The sequence below is a fragment of the Anabas testudineus genome, chromosome 16 (assembly GCF_900324465.2).
Source record: "Anabas testudineus chromosome 16, fAnaTes1.2, whole genome shotgun sequence".
Lineage (NCBI taxonomy): Eukaryota > Metazoa > Chordata > Actinopteri > Anabantiformes > Anabantidae > Anabas > Anabas testudineus.
Window position 1 is genome coordinate 14002342 of NC_046625.1, and position 13209 is coordinate 14015550.

Genomic DNA, 13209 nt, shown 5'->3' on the forward strand with positions numbered 1-13209 from the left:
ATTCCCACTCTGCTTTCCATGTGATTTGGTGCAGATCATGCCACCCTCTGGTGAAACACAGGCAACAACCAAAACACAGCTACAGCTACTTTCAACAGCTTTTATTGCATGGCACACAAATGGCACTGAATATGTGCGTGTTTGATGACAATCTGCCACAATGGACGCATGCGTAAAATAAAAAAAAAATAAAAAAAAAACATGTTGAAAACCTGCATCTGCAGCTTGACTTATTTCAGTCTGGTCGCCACCGCAGCTCAGAGGTCGCTCAAACCAAGCAGTTTGACCGATTTACCCATCGCGTGCGAACAGAGCAGCTTCTCGTGACAGCGGGACAGATGCTTCTCAGGCAAACGCTGCGTCTCTGCAGGAAGTCTGGCCGAGCGGCACGGCGCATGCTCGCCCGCCTCTGACAAGCGGAGGATGAATTGTCCTGCGAACGGTAAGTGAAACTGCGGCGGTGATAAAAGTAGCAGCGTGTTTTGGAGTAGTTTTTTTTTTTTTTTTTTTTTTTGGTTTGTTTGTTTAGTTTCTGTGCGCCCTCCGTGGAGCAGGAGCGCGCACCGTGGCACCGGTCGTCGGCCGGGATGTGCGTGCCGCCGCGCCATCGGACGTCAGCTCGAGTGGGTGAAGGAGGGTGAGAAAGACACGCAACTGTCCGTCACTGTAGGAGTTGCTGACCCAGTGGCTGGGCTAGTGTGGGATATGCTGATCAGTTTGTTGTAGTTTGTACCGTGGAATAATCCTGTCAGAGAGTTTGTTCCCTCAGTGGTCTCTGTGCTGCTGATGCTGTAGGACAGCTTCACCTGTTAGATTCCCATTTTTCCAATGAGTCCTTATAAACGCACACTTGAGTTGAAAGCTTTTGTCCCATCATCACCTAGAGCAGTCATATTAGTTGTCAACAAGCAAGACCTATCCTGAATGTAATGACAGTTCACTGCCAGATTCAAAACCTGCTGGGGAGGCTTTCACCGACTTGTGCGTGCATCAAATAGCACCACTGCATTCACGAGTGTGATCTGGATGTTAACGTGCGTGCTGTCGGCCCACTTTGCGTGCAGCTCTCCGGGGAGGGCTGATGGCGGGCGCTGAGGTCACAGTGTCTACAGGGGAACTCATGATGGTGAAGGAAGAGGAGGGGGAGTCCAGTGGCAGCAACCATAAGACTCAAGTCTTCCTCCACCTGCACCCCATCCTGCAAGGGTAACATAGCTTACTTCATTACAGGGACACTAGATGTTTTTAAAATGACTCGGATACAAAATAAAAAGGGCTGATGTAAAAGTAGACTCAACTTCGAGTACATTTGTGTAAACGTATAATGTTATTAAATACACGTTAATAAATGTGTTTACTATTAAGACAGAGTTCATATGTTGCAGGGAAACTGTTCAACTCTTAGGTAACGACAAATAATTTAAATATATATATTTTTAAATACGAGAATCTGTCGCCCCCTGCAGGGTAAAGGATGGCATTGCTGACGGTGGCACCACAGTATTGGCCATAGAGACACATGATGGTTAGTATGAGGAGATTTGCTATTCATATATATACATAAATATATAGAATCCAACATAAAAATATCAAAAATATTGATAAACCTCTTGGGGTGTGACAATAGACTTTTTTTTTTTTAATTTTCACTTAGTTCCTGCTTTCACAAATACCCAGTGAGGTGTTTTTGTGAATGCACACAGTAGTAATGGTTATTTCATATGACGTTTAGATGACAATAAAACAGAAGGAGAAGAAATTGAGTATGGCTACCCCATCACCTGTGGAGACAGCAGAGCAGTTCTACTTTTTAAAAAGTTTGTGTGCCCAGGGATCAATGTCAGATGTGTTAAAGTAAGTTGACATTTTTATTGCAATCAATGGATAATTTATCAATTTGTCAACACAGAGGAATTCCTTTGTTGAGCCTTTTTCGATCTGCACAGGTCTATCACTCTTCTTCTTCTCTTTACTTACTTCTCATACAGTTTAATGACCAGCTTATCAGCCCTAAGCAGTTTGTACACCTGGCAGGAAAAGCTACTCTGAAGGACTGGAAAAGGGCCATCAGACTGGGAGGAGTAATGCTCAGGTACAGTAGACTTATGAAACTGCAAAAAAACAAACTATTTCTCTTTGCCTTCCTTCTCCCCCGCTGCTAGGGAAACACATATGTGTAGGTATGTAAACCCCGAATGACATTTACCTGCTGAGTTAAAGTGTCAAGCAGATGGTGTTACAAACATTAATCTAAAGCAGCCAACGTCTCACTCATATAATTTGCACTTGCGTCGAGTCTGTCTGTGTCGGGGTTTGCCAGCACATTCCAGAGGAGGTCGGTAAGCAGCGTTATTATGATGGCAGGATCAAATAACACGCGAGCAAGCTGCTGACTGATGCTTCTCACCCCTTTATCATGTTCACACTTGTTCTCGGTGTTACAGTGAGTAAATAAACCAACTCAATAAGCAATATCTGTGCTTCTTTATCGTTTTTCCGATTTCAGATCAATGGGCTTTGTGTTAAACAATCCTCCAGGAAGCTATGGGAATTGTTTAAGAAATGCAATCCCTACTTGACACTCCACTGCAGCTGTGTAACGATAATATTTTTTTAGATAGGAGTGCCCCCTTAACCTGCTTCTCCCCGTGCAGAAAAATGATGGACTCCGGCCAGATAGATTTCTACCAGCATGACACCGCATGCAGCAACACCTGCCGCAGCACTAAATTTGATGTGCCGATCAACAGCGCGCGGCTTCCTCCAGGGACCTCAGTGCAGCCGAGCCCATCATGTCTGGCTCTTGACCCTCTTGGAGGACAGGTGCCTCTGCTGACAGGTAGATTTTAGTTGGCATGCAGTAGTTTGCTGTTTCTCCCTCACATATGGTTGAACTGCTGTTATATCATTGAGAGGACACTAACTGAAAAACGTTTTGAAGCCACCTGGTTATCATTTGTCTGCAATAATGAAACAAGCAAAGTGACACATTGCAGTGGATTTAGTACCTTAAGCTGAACAATGATTTAAGAAATGAGCGTTTAGGTGAAGAGGACCTTTCAATGATGCCCCAACTACTATAGAGAAAATCCTGAGAAGAACAGCTGAATTTCCTTTGCTGCCAACTTATATTCAGCAGTAATATGAGCTGTTTGTATGCTGTATTAACAGTATATGCCTGCTGTTTTTTTTTTTCATTTCAGGAAGGGTTGTGCATGAAGCACCAGAGGTGGAGGAGACTTTGGAAGATAAATTTAGTGCAACAGCAGAGTGGATGTCTGGTCCAGCCCAGTCTTTAAATTCAACAGCCAACGGACATGCTGCAAAGAGAAAGAGAGCGTACACGCCTGGTAAATATGATGCTTGTAAAAGCAGCATGAACAAGATCAGATATAGAGAAAAAGAGTGAGAAATGGGCTGGATGACAAGTACATTGACTATGAAGGCTGCATCCTTGAACACTTTAAGATGAAACAAGCCTTCTTTATACTTCAGCCTTTTGCTCCATATGTGACGCAGGTAGTTATTGTCTACAAGCTAAATTTGTGCACAATCAATACTACTAGTAGTAGTAATAGGAGGCTTCATTCATTTATTGATCTACTTACACAATACTCCACATAGCAAGAAAAGGCTCAGTGTTCCTTTGTAGGCATCACCTCATATATTCGGCCTTGCAAATCCAGCCATATGCTGCAGTTTTACATTGGCATGTGAAGGTCATGTTACAACCTGCACTGTAAACTCTGGAATCATAAAAGGTGCATTTACTTTACATTCATTCATTCTCAGCTGACCCAGGGCAGTGTCCTAGAAAGTTTAAAAGATGCCTTTTTATTATGACAGGGGACACAGGTTCAATCCATTGACCCTCAGTCCTCGGGAGTCTGCTCATTTATAAACCATGCCCTTCATCTGCAGCACAGCTACAGTGCATATCCTGATGGATAAAAAATGAGGAAATTAAACACTACATTCAGACTTTAATACCTACATCCATTAATAATACACGAGTAAAGCAGAAAAACAGCTGTGAATGAATTAGCAGTAGGATTTTGTGTCGTGCCTTTTCTGTCACAGCTGTTCGACACCTGCCGATGAGTCTGCAGTTGCGTGACTTCTTGCCACTGGCCTTAAAAAGTTGCTGACCACCGGCTGGCAGAGAGTCACGACCCCTTATATTAACAACGCTGGCACCTGACATTTCAAAGTGTGGCATTTTCTTGCAGGAAGCTAAGCTCTGATTTAAGGGCTTTTAAAGGTGACCTGATTAGGCATTGTTCCAGCTGAACTGCAGTAGGTAAAACAGCCTGAAGTGATATTCTGTGTGAATGGCAAATTGCAGTGACTCACTGCGCAGGCAGTATTACATGTCACAGGGCTTTAAACAAACAACTGGAATAAATGCACCCACCCTATCACTACGCTCCTCTATCTACGGTAGTGCTTCCCATTAGTGTACATCCAGACATGAAGAAATATGTGAATGTAGCTACAGATAGCTGCAAATTGGCTGGGGATATTTTCACTGAGTATATTGCATTTATCTTGACAGACATTTAAGCAAACATGAAAGTGGACATATTTCTTGCAAGATAAGATATCAAGCACCTCTGACATTTTATCACTTCAACACACTCAGCTTGCATTTTGCCCAGTTTTGTACAGATCCCAAGTAATTTTTCATTCTCCCTCCAATTTGCCCTGTCATCCTCTCTCTCCTCTCCAGCACTGCATTTCTAACCCATTTTCCTACTCTTTCCTCTCTATCACATCCTCTCTCCAATTATTGCACCTCTCCCGGTTCTTCTATCTCTTTATATCTGTTTTCATAGTTTCCCCAACCCTGACACTTCCTACTATGTTTCCCTCTCCACTTTATTAGCCTCTTTTCCCCTCCTTTGATTCTCTTTATATCTCAACCTCTCCCCCCTTCCTTCTAAGACAGTTTCATTTTTCCTGCATTTCTTATTTATTTTCCTATGTCCTTTCTTTCCATTGTGTCCCATTCTTCTTACTATTCAATGCCACAGCTCACACACAAGAGTGTGTACTTTCGCTTTCTCTCGTTTCTCAGTGAGTCTTTGTCATTTTTAAATGAAGAGACAACCAAGTAACCAACCAAAATAACTTCCCACTATCTTGACCTCCTCTAGATGGAGTATTAAACCTGTGGAAGGGCGTGGCAGACTCTGGGCTGATGAGCGAGGTCCTGTCCAGTCTCCAGACCGAATTATTTGCCACTCTTAAAGGAGTGGAGCTTCGCAGTGAGAAGGCCAACCTGCAGGAGACAGGTGAGCACCTGCAGTCGGGCCTGTCTAACCACTGGACTGTGAAAAGAATTGTAAAATTAAGAAAGCGACTTTCAGTACAGGCTCCACTTGCTAAGTCTGTTTTAATGAGTGAGTTCATTGACATTGATTTTTCAAAAACGTATTAATCCTGTGGACAAATTGTTATAGAACAGTGTTTCGTTCAAGCCTTGTAGCTGACATTAGATTATTTTGTTCTGTTAGATGCCATCATACTTAATTCCTTGTGCGAGATGTTTGGACTTTTAGACTCCGTTAAACAAGCTCTGGACCTGAGGTGCAGCCAGAATCAAGAGAACAAAACCCGGAACTGCGTTTATGGTGAGAAAGCTGTTCAAGGCAAAATAGAGTGCATATAGATATATCCCCATTATTGTATTAACTGATATACTATTTGTTCTTAGTACTGGGTGAGCCTGTGGAGGAACAAAGGAGGCGGGGTCGTGACAAAAGCAAATCCTCAAAACACTTTCGACCTCAGCGTCACAACAGCCAAACTCAGAACGTGCTTTCCCCCGTCAGAACAAGCCCAACGGTCCATCCTCTCTGTCTCACGGGTTCATCTGCTGCATATCATGCTCAGCTCAGCATCGACCCTCAGCTCTTCACCCGTTTCTCTGCCTCCACGGGCCAGTACCACCAAACCAGAGCTGGCAGGATGAACAGAGGTGGCCGAAGCGCTACGCTGAAGCACAGTGAGACAGGGAGCCAGGAAAAACTTCACCACCTGGGACAGGAAGGTGTGGAGAAAGGTGACACCATAGGGAGGAACAAAGAGCCTGGACGGAGGACTGATATGTCTGATCAGTCTCCAGAAGCTCCTCAACTCCGAAGTGAAGAAGTAGAGGAGACAGATGGCTTGTGCGACATTGAACGGGTGATTATAGGAAGAAAGGCATCAACGAAACATAAGTGAGAGAGAGAGGGAGAGAGACAATCCCAAAGGGATGCTGGAGGACTAAATGAGGAAATGTGCCTGAGACTAAAAGGAGACTAACAGAGGGGAAATGAATTTGTCAAACTTGTTCTTCCTGGTTACTTCAGCGGTCTTACGGGCAAAGCACATTAGTGACAGCTCTGTGCTAAGTATTTCTAAATTGCCATTTAGAAATCAGTGACTACAATATTCGAGTCTATTTAATGGTTTTTGGTGGTAACACTTTTTCAGATATGTGTGAATAACTTCTAATAATATTTGTAATTTAACATAACAATTTTGTCAGTTAACATGTGTTTTTGAATTTTTTTTTATCTTTTGGACTTTTGCAATATTTTTCACACTTATATTTGTCTTTAGACATATGTCACAATGCCCGAGACTAGTCTATGATCAATGCAGCAGGCATTGACTGCCTGAATAACATATTATTCTTAAATTGAGAGTGAATACATATATATATATATATATATATATATATATATATATATATATATTGTGATATTGTGATATTGTGACATGTGCTGTTGCTGACTGCTACAGAATCTTCTCCTTCTCTTTTCACCATAGTAAAATTATAAAGGACAAATTAGTGATAAAGGAAACTAATGGCGCAGAAAGACCATGTGACATAATGGACACATTTTATATAAAAAGCTTTATGTTTAAAACATTAACAGGAGCTGTGCCCAATTCTGTACATGTTTTTGCTGAGAATTATTAAATGCTGGGAGTTTACTGACTTATCACAAACAAGATGAGAGCTCACTGCGGTTTTCTTTTGGTTTTTAATATAAAATGTTTAATTCATCTCATGTTTCTCGCAGTCAAGCTGATGTGAATATTTGTTCTCTCAGCTTCATTCATAGAACAGAAGCTCATGAGTAATTCAACAAAATCATACAGGGGAGGGAACGACTGCTCTGCGGATTGACTCTGCAAACATGTTGGACTTCACATGACAGTTCCTGATGTCAAACAAATCCTTTTATTTTTTATATGACAACTAGTGGAAATCTTTTGTGTTATCACGGCCTGGGCTGCGCTTTAAAGCTCAAAAGCTTCAACTCACAGATGAATGTGCAGCAGCACCGTCGCTGGTCGTTTACTTTTTGAGCACCGTGCTGCATCCCAAGCCCCCGTGATAGATAGTGATGGTTTGATAGCCAGCCGCTGACAACGTCTTTCACAACTCTGATGATATGTTATTAGAAATTCATACACAACACTGCCTGTGCAGATGTAGATGTTTGTGAGGGGTTATGAGTGACAGCCGATAAAATGCTTGATAAAATGACTTTCATCATAGTGCAGCTGTCAGAATCCCCGCCGATGCCTGTTCAAATCCTGTTGTTGGATTCGAACAGTGTTTTGCAACATCCCGTTAGGTTTTCTACAAATTAAACTATCATCCAGTTGAAGAGGTTCAGGCCAAAATACCACTAAATTGCCACTCTGTGTCTTGAATACCAGTATGCAAAAATGGCTGTCATGCATCAAGCAGGTGTAATTACAGGTGTTAGCTTGATATATGCTGTGCTCCTTTGGTTAAATTGAGTAATTTGCTGAGCAATCCTTCGTTCATCTGTCATTTGGAGCTAACGCCATTAGATACTGAGATGTACACTCACATTGGGAGCCTCACATGCATCTGTTGCCCCCACTTTAATCAAATCCACGGCTTTAATGTTCGCACATGACAACAAAAATGAATAATGAGTAGTTTGCATAATGGCATCTTGATCTTATTGGGAGTCCTGGTGCCATAGTTAAATGCGCCCAGCCATGTTGGTCCATGCAGAAGACTGCAGCGTCAGCAACGTGTTTGATTCAGTGGCGAATGATGAACGTCATGTCAAACTGTAATCAGACATCATAGGCCACCTTGTGATGAGGGTCCAACAATTTATAACCAGATCACAATAAGTTATATAAGACTATGACATGCCAGGTAAAGTGTTAAAGGCACTGCTGACTTTTTCACCTCTTGCTGTGTATCAGTAAATATGGTCAGCACTAGGCTGAGAAAAAAAAGTAACCTTATCAATTACAAATTCAGTGCACACAACTTGACAGAGTAATTTATGGAGAAATATGCTTTGCACCTGTTGCGGCGAGGTGTAAAACACGCTTGCTTGTCTGTCCTGTAAGGATGTATGGCTAATCTCTGCTGTGAAACATGCACTAATGTGACAACGTTTTCGCTTTTTTCAGTGCATGTTCAACAGTGGATAGGTGGATTCATTAAAACCTCCAGTGTTGGTACGTTGTTGATGCAGAAGTGAGAAAATAAAGGTGCTGTACGTCTGATGCGCAGTGAAAGGGCACGCAGTGTAGTTGACTGAAATAATGAGCATTTGATCAACCACTAGACAATGTCACAGGCAGGCAGTGAAGATTAAGCAACTCCCTATAAAAATTAAGCCAAATAGATGAAAAAAGCAGAGAAAATCAGCACCTTTGTCTGCAGAGCTACACCCACACCTGGTGTTTTTGTCCCCCCTCAAACTGAGTGTGAAGACTGGGTATAGTAACTTCTCAGTGAGCATATTGAAATAAAAATGTGTCCACAGTATGTATTAAAAACATGCAAACAGACACTCAGCACTGAGTCTGGGGGGGGGTTTGCATGGCCGACGTTTGACTACCACACTGTCGTTTCTTAGTGCGGCCACTTGGAGGCACCCGGCTCATACTTTGGATCTGCAGAGAAGTGGAGGCAGTGCAGGAAAGTGGGCTTCAGAAAGAAATCTCTCCCCTGAACTGTTTACCCTGACGTCAGTTTGCAGAACTAGCTCTGCCCTGTTTCCCTCAGTGTCTCTGAAACTCCAGTCAGTGAGAACTGGGGGGAATAGATGGGCTCGGCTCCACTACTTGCGCGCCCGGACCTGACGGAGTGAATGAAATGATTGCTCCTGCACGTTTAAAGTGGACTAAAACAGCTACACGATGAACACCTGCGCCTTTCTGTTGATTTTGACTGTTCAGATCTACGCCGATGGCATCGAGGGGCCAACAGGTAAGACATATATTCATCTCAGTCTCCTGTGCGCAGTTGGGAAGTTTTTACATTTGGATGAAACTCCACTGAAAGCAAAAGTGGAGCGAGTCTGGTGAAGATGCCAAGTTTGTTCCTTTGCTCCTAACACGTTGCTGCGTTTGTCTCTGGGATTATTTCTACCTCGTATGCCTTAGTAATGGGACAACGTAGGTCCTCCCAGCATAAAATAAAACATCTTTAATAACTTTGTAGACTGAAGTTTGGAGTTTTATAAGTGCTAGAAGCTTTAATAATATTTGATGACTGCGTCTGCGGTTGTTCTGGGAAAAACTCCCATTTCCCCAAACAACACAATCCTCTGCGCTCCGCTGCTCGTGGTTTTTGTCATTACGCATATTTAAAGGCACCAGGTAGCTTCAAAGGTTTTACACTGGGATCCAAAGTTAGAAATGAGTTCGTCCAAAGCGACAGTCGTGCCAAAATCTAATCAGTCAATTGAATCAATATTTTCAAGCATGACTCTTCCACATCCTTACAGTTGGATTCAATGTGTGATGACATCCAGAGAACCGGACCTGGAGCTGCTCCACACTTGGCGTTGGGTTGCGTAATTGTTGACGGGGTGACCAATGAAAAGTTAACATTTTAATAAGGTTTCATGTATTTCAGTGCATAGGCCTTTACAGATTTACCTAAACAAACGCTGATGAAGATGGAAACAGATTCTTTCTCCAAGCTGCTGGATTTGTCTCCTGATGTGATGATCTCTACCTCTGAGTCTTTTGTGTGCAGCTGTAAAATAGAGATTTTGCTGTGAAATGGGTTGCAAAGAAGGTTTGCACTTCTTTAAAGTGATCCTTTCTGTTTATAATGTCAGTGTTTTTCATATAAAAGAATCAAAATGAGGCATTTTCTAGAACTGTTTCCACGAATTATGCTCAGACTTTTTTTTCCCCCTGTGTCATTTTTACAACAGCGTTCTGGTAGATAAATAAATCCTCCCAAATTGGAAAAAAAAAAAAAACAAAAAAAAAAAACAGCCACATATCAGAAAGATAGGAAGCGACAGAGTGGTAAAAATAAATATCTTTTGAATCTGCCACAGACAGGTTTTATTCAGTGAATCCTGTCATTGAGACGGTGTAATTACAGTGCTGTGTTTTGGATATTTTTGTATGAAGACTAAAATTAATTGGGCCTCTATGACTCTATTTGTCAGACACACACATACATATGCATAATTTTACCTCTGAGGGACACAAACCAAGCATAATAAGGCGGTAATATTGATAGTGTGTACACTGCAGGCTGTTGCAACACTATATAACAAAGCAAGGCAGTGCTTGTCACATGCATGTTGGAGTTAAAAAAAAAACACAAAACCCTCTTTTTATGTTATGATAACAAGAAGGATTTCATTTGAAATTTGTCTGTGCTGCTGTTTCATGATAAATGCTAAAACCTGGTAATGTCCAGCATTACGTAGTCAACGCGAAAGAAGCACGAACGACAACAAAAGAGAGGAAACAACTAACCCATGCAAGCAGAATGTGTACTGTCAAGAGCTGAATGGAGCAGATCATTAAGAGGAATGGGCTGAGACATATGAAGGATTAAATCACACGCAGGTAATTAAAAGAGCTGAATGGAAGAGCGACGCTTCGCTACAGCTACATGAGCGTGTCTGTCAACAGAAATTTACATAGTGTTGTTTTTTTAGTTTTTTTTAGTTTGTTAACTGGAGTGTAGCAAGACTCGCCATCTGCGCTTTTACTTTCCCATTAGCTGTTAATAGTTAACGCTGCCAGTTTCTGTGTCTTCTCCTCTATTTGACTGATCTCCTGGCCTGACTCCCTTCATGCTTCTCCACCTGCCTATAGAAGGGGGAAATTAAGGAGCATAAATTGCAGCCCTCACTCCCACAGTCCTCAGAGTGTCTCCTTTCATTAACATTTTGTTGCTGTGGTTGTGTGAAGACCATACCTTAACCTTGACTGCCTAATAACAGTTAAGACTCGACGCTCTGTTGGGGATTTCTTACCTTTTTGAACCAGTCTAATGCATATTTGCCGTAACCATTCCTTGCTTATGCCGCCTTTGGCTCATGCTGTCAGTGCAGGGGAAGTGAAATTATTAGAGGCTATGAAATATGGAGGCTTTCTGCTGCACTGGACTGATTACAGTGAAGTTGATAAGAGGGGAAGGAAAATCTAACACTTCCCTCGTATTTGCTCAGACACAAAGAGGTTATGAACATGAAAGTCCAGTTTCTGTGTGTGTGTGTTTAAAGCCCAATCTGACACATTCACTCTTCTGTTGTCTCTTGTGGGAATAGAATAGATGCTCACTTACCATCTGTCTCCTCTATTAGCAGCAAATGTTGTCAACTGAATGGTGTAATTATCCTGTGTCTCATGACTCATTTCCCAGTTTGATCTAAAGTTAAGGCAGAACATCCTTTTTGCTTATTGCGGTGAATACGATAATGCTTGGATCAAGATAAAAAAGACTGTGAAGGCCCAGACTGTCTAGTTAAAGCATGGCGTGGAATGAATAATTTTTTAGGGGGTTTCGAGTTTACATTGCATGAGCATCAGCAGCAGCAAAGGGAAATGATACATAGGACAGCACAGCACCAGCATAAAGGGATGACAGCTGCAACGATATTGTTACAAATAGAGTGATGGTTTTAGTCATTTTAAAAGCAAAACCAAAACATCCACTGACTCCTTGATTCTATTTAGATGTGATTACATATCTACTTTCTACTAATTTTGTGTTTTAATATGGAAAATAGTCACATTTGGCTTTTTGTAGCTGTTATGTTTGAGAGGCCATTAGATGTGTTCACAATCATCTTCAGTAGCTAAAAAAAAAAAAGAGGCTGGGATGGGATACATTTTTGTGAACTTGTAACCATCATGAAGGAAATGTTGTCTTGCAAGTCGCACCACAGAGATGTGGAAGTGTTCGCCTTCACCTATTGTGGTTAGAAGATGAGGGGCAGGAAGGACTGGGCCTAAATCGGACTCCTGAAAAGACTTGTCAGTTTTCATCTTTGCGGGATCACAAGCAGTGATTCAGAGAGCAGATGGAAACTCTGCTACGAGGAAGGAGGGGAAGAGAAAAAGGAGAGAGAATTTCAGAGAGAGATAGATGCTGAGAGCGACAGAGGCATTCATTCAGATAGATGGTCAGGATGTGTTTCTTTTGACTGAGGCCACAGTCAAAAGAAACACAGTCTGATGTATTGTACTGCGGGGGGAGATGTGTAGGAGACCCAGACCCCGATCTCAAAATACTGGGATGCGAAACATTTCCCACATCTACTGCATGTGTTCGAGGAATTCTCCTGGTAATCAGCAGTCCTCGACAGCGCAAACGTGACTAATCGGGGGTCTCGTCAGTCTTGAGCGGGTCTCAGTTTTCATGTCTTTTTGATGAATCTCACCTAAGTTTGTTCTGTGTGGGCAGAGCTTTCTTTACACTAGTCTGCAGCCCACACACATCTTGCGATTGTTGTTTATCACTGTAAGCATTCTGCTCTTCTCTCTTTAATTATGACATGTTTCTGTTTCTACTTTTTTTTTTTTTTTTTCTGTTTTAATACTCGGGTGAGTTGCGGTGGTTTACTTGGACGAAAGATTGTTTGCGCTTCGCGAAGGTCAAGTACAGGTTGGGAGCCATGTTTCTCAGGAAGTGAGAGAGCAGTTTCTATCCTTTGAGAAGAGGACAAAGCCCCTAAAGCAGGACTGTTTCTGCTGCGTGTCTCTCCTCTGCAATTTAGCCCGGCCCTCCTCTGTGTGCACGTTGGTCCACATATCAAATCTCACTGACCTGCATTGAGCTCTGAGAGGAACTAATCGGTGGAAAACCGGGCAGATTGGAGATAATTATACATGACACTTATTATCCTGTCAAAGTAGCTTTTATTGTAAGTGTATTATTAAGGGGTCAGA

The 13209-nt window shown here is 42.2% G+C and overlaps 2 protein-coding genes across 5 annotated transcripts in view; both read left to right on the top strand.

Moving 5' to 3' along the window:
• Positions 1-236: 236 nt before the first annotated feature.
• On the top strand, positions 237-6687 carry LOC113169392 (glucocorticoid modulatory element-binding protein 1-like). Of its 2 annotated transcripts, none has more exons than XM_026370763.1 (10): positions 237-637; positions 1065-1206; positions 1467-1525; positions 1733-1854; positions 1989-2092; positions 2655-2839; positions 3204-3350; positions 5157-5294; positions 5517-5633; positions 5717-6687. In XM_026370763.1, exons 2-10 carry the CDS (start codon positions 1082-1084, stop codon positions 6226-6228), a joined length of 1509 nt encoding a protein of 502 aa, XP_026226548.1. In that variant the 5' UTR covers positions 237-637; positions 1065-1081; the 3' UTR covers positions 6229-6687. The 2 variants fall into 2 exon arrangements, with proteins under 2 accessions (XP_026226548.1, XP_026226547.1); XM_026370762.1 differs by having other exon boundaries at positions 237-442.
• A 2316-nt stretch (positions 6688-9003) lies between these two features.
• Positions 9004-13209, top strand: part of ptprub (protein tyrosine phosphatase receptor type Ub) — a 136796-nt gene continuing 132590 nt past the window's right edge. Inside the window, exon 1 of one of the 3 annotated variants that reach the window (XM_026370759.1) lies at positions 9004-9268. In XM_026370759.1, the coding sequence (XP_026226544.1) occupies positions 9199-9268 (70 nt within the window). In that variant the 5' untranslated portion in view covers positions 9004-9198. Of the gene's footprint in view, positions 9269-10673; positions 10879-13209 lie in introns of those variants that run through there. The other 2 variants (XM_026370760.1, XM_026370761.1) reach the window with 2 other exon arrangements.

Excerpts from the sequence above, each read along its gene's own strand:
- LOC113169392 (XM_026370762.1), top strand. Across the intron at positions 1,855-1,988 it reads TCAATGTCAGATGTGTTAAA|TTTAATGACCAGCTTATCAG; the intron begins GTAAGTTGACAT and ends CTTCTCATACAG. Across the intron at positions 5,634-5,716 it reads AACCCGGAACTGCGTTTATG|TACTGGGTGAGCCTGTGGAG; the intron begins GTGAGAAAGCTG and ends ATTTGTTCTTAG.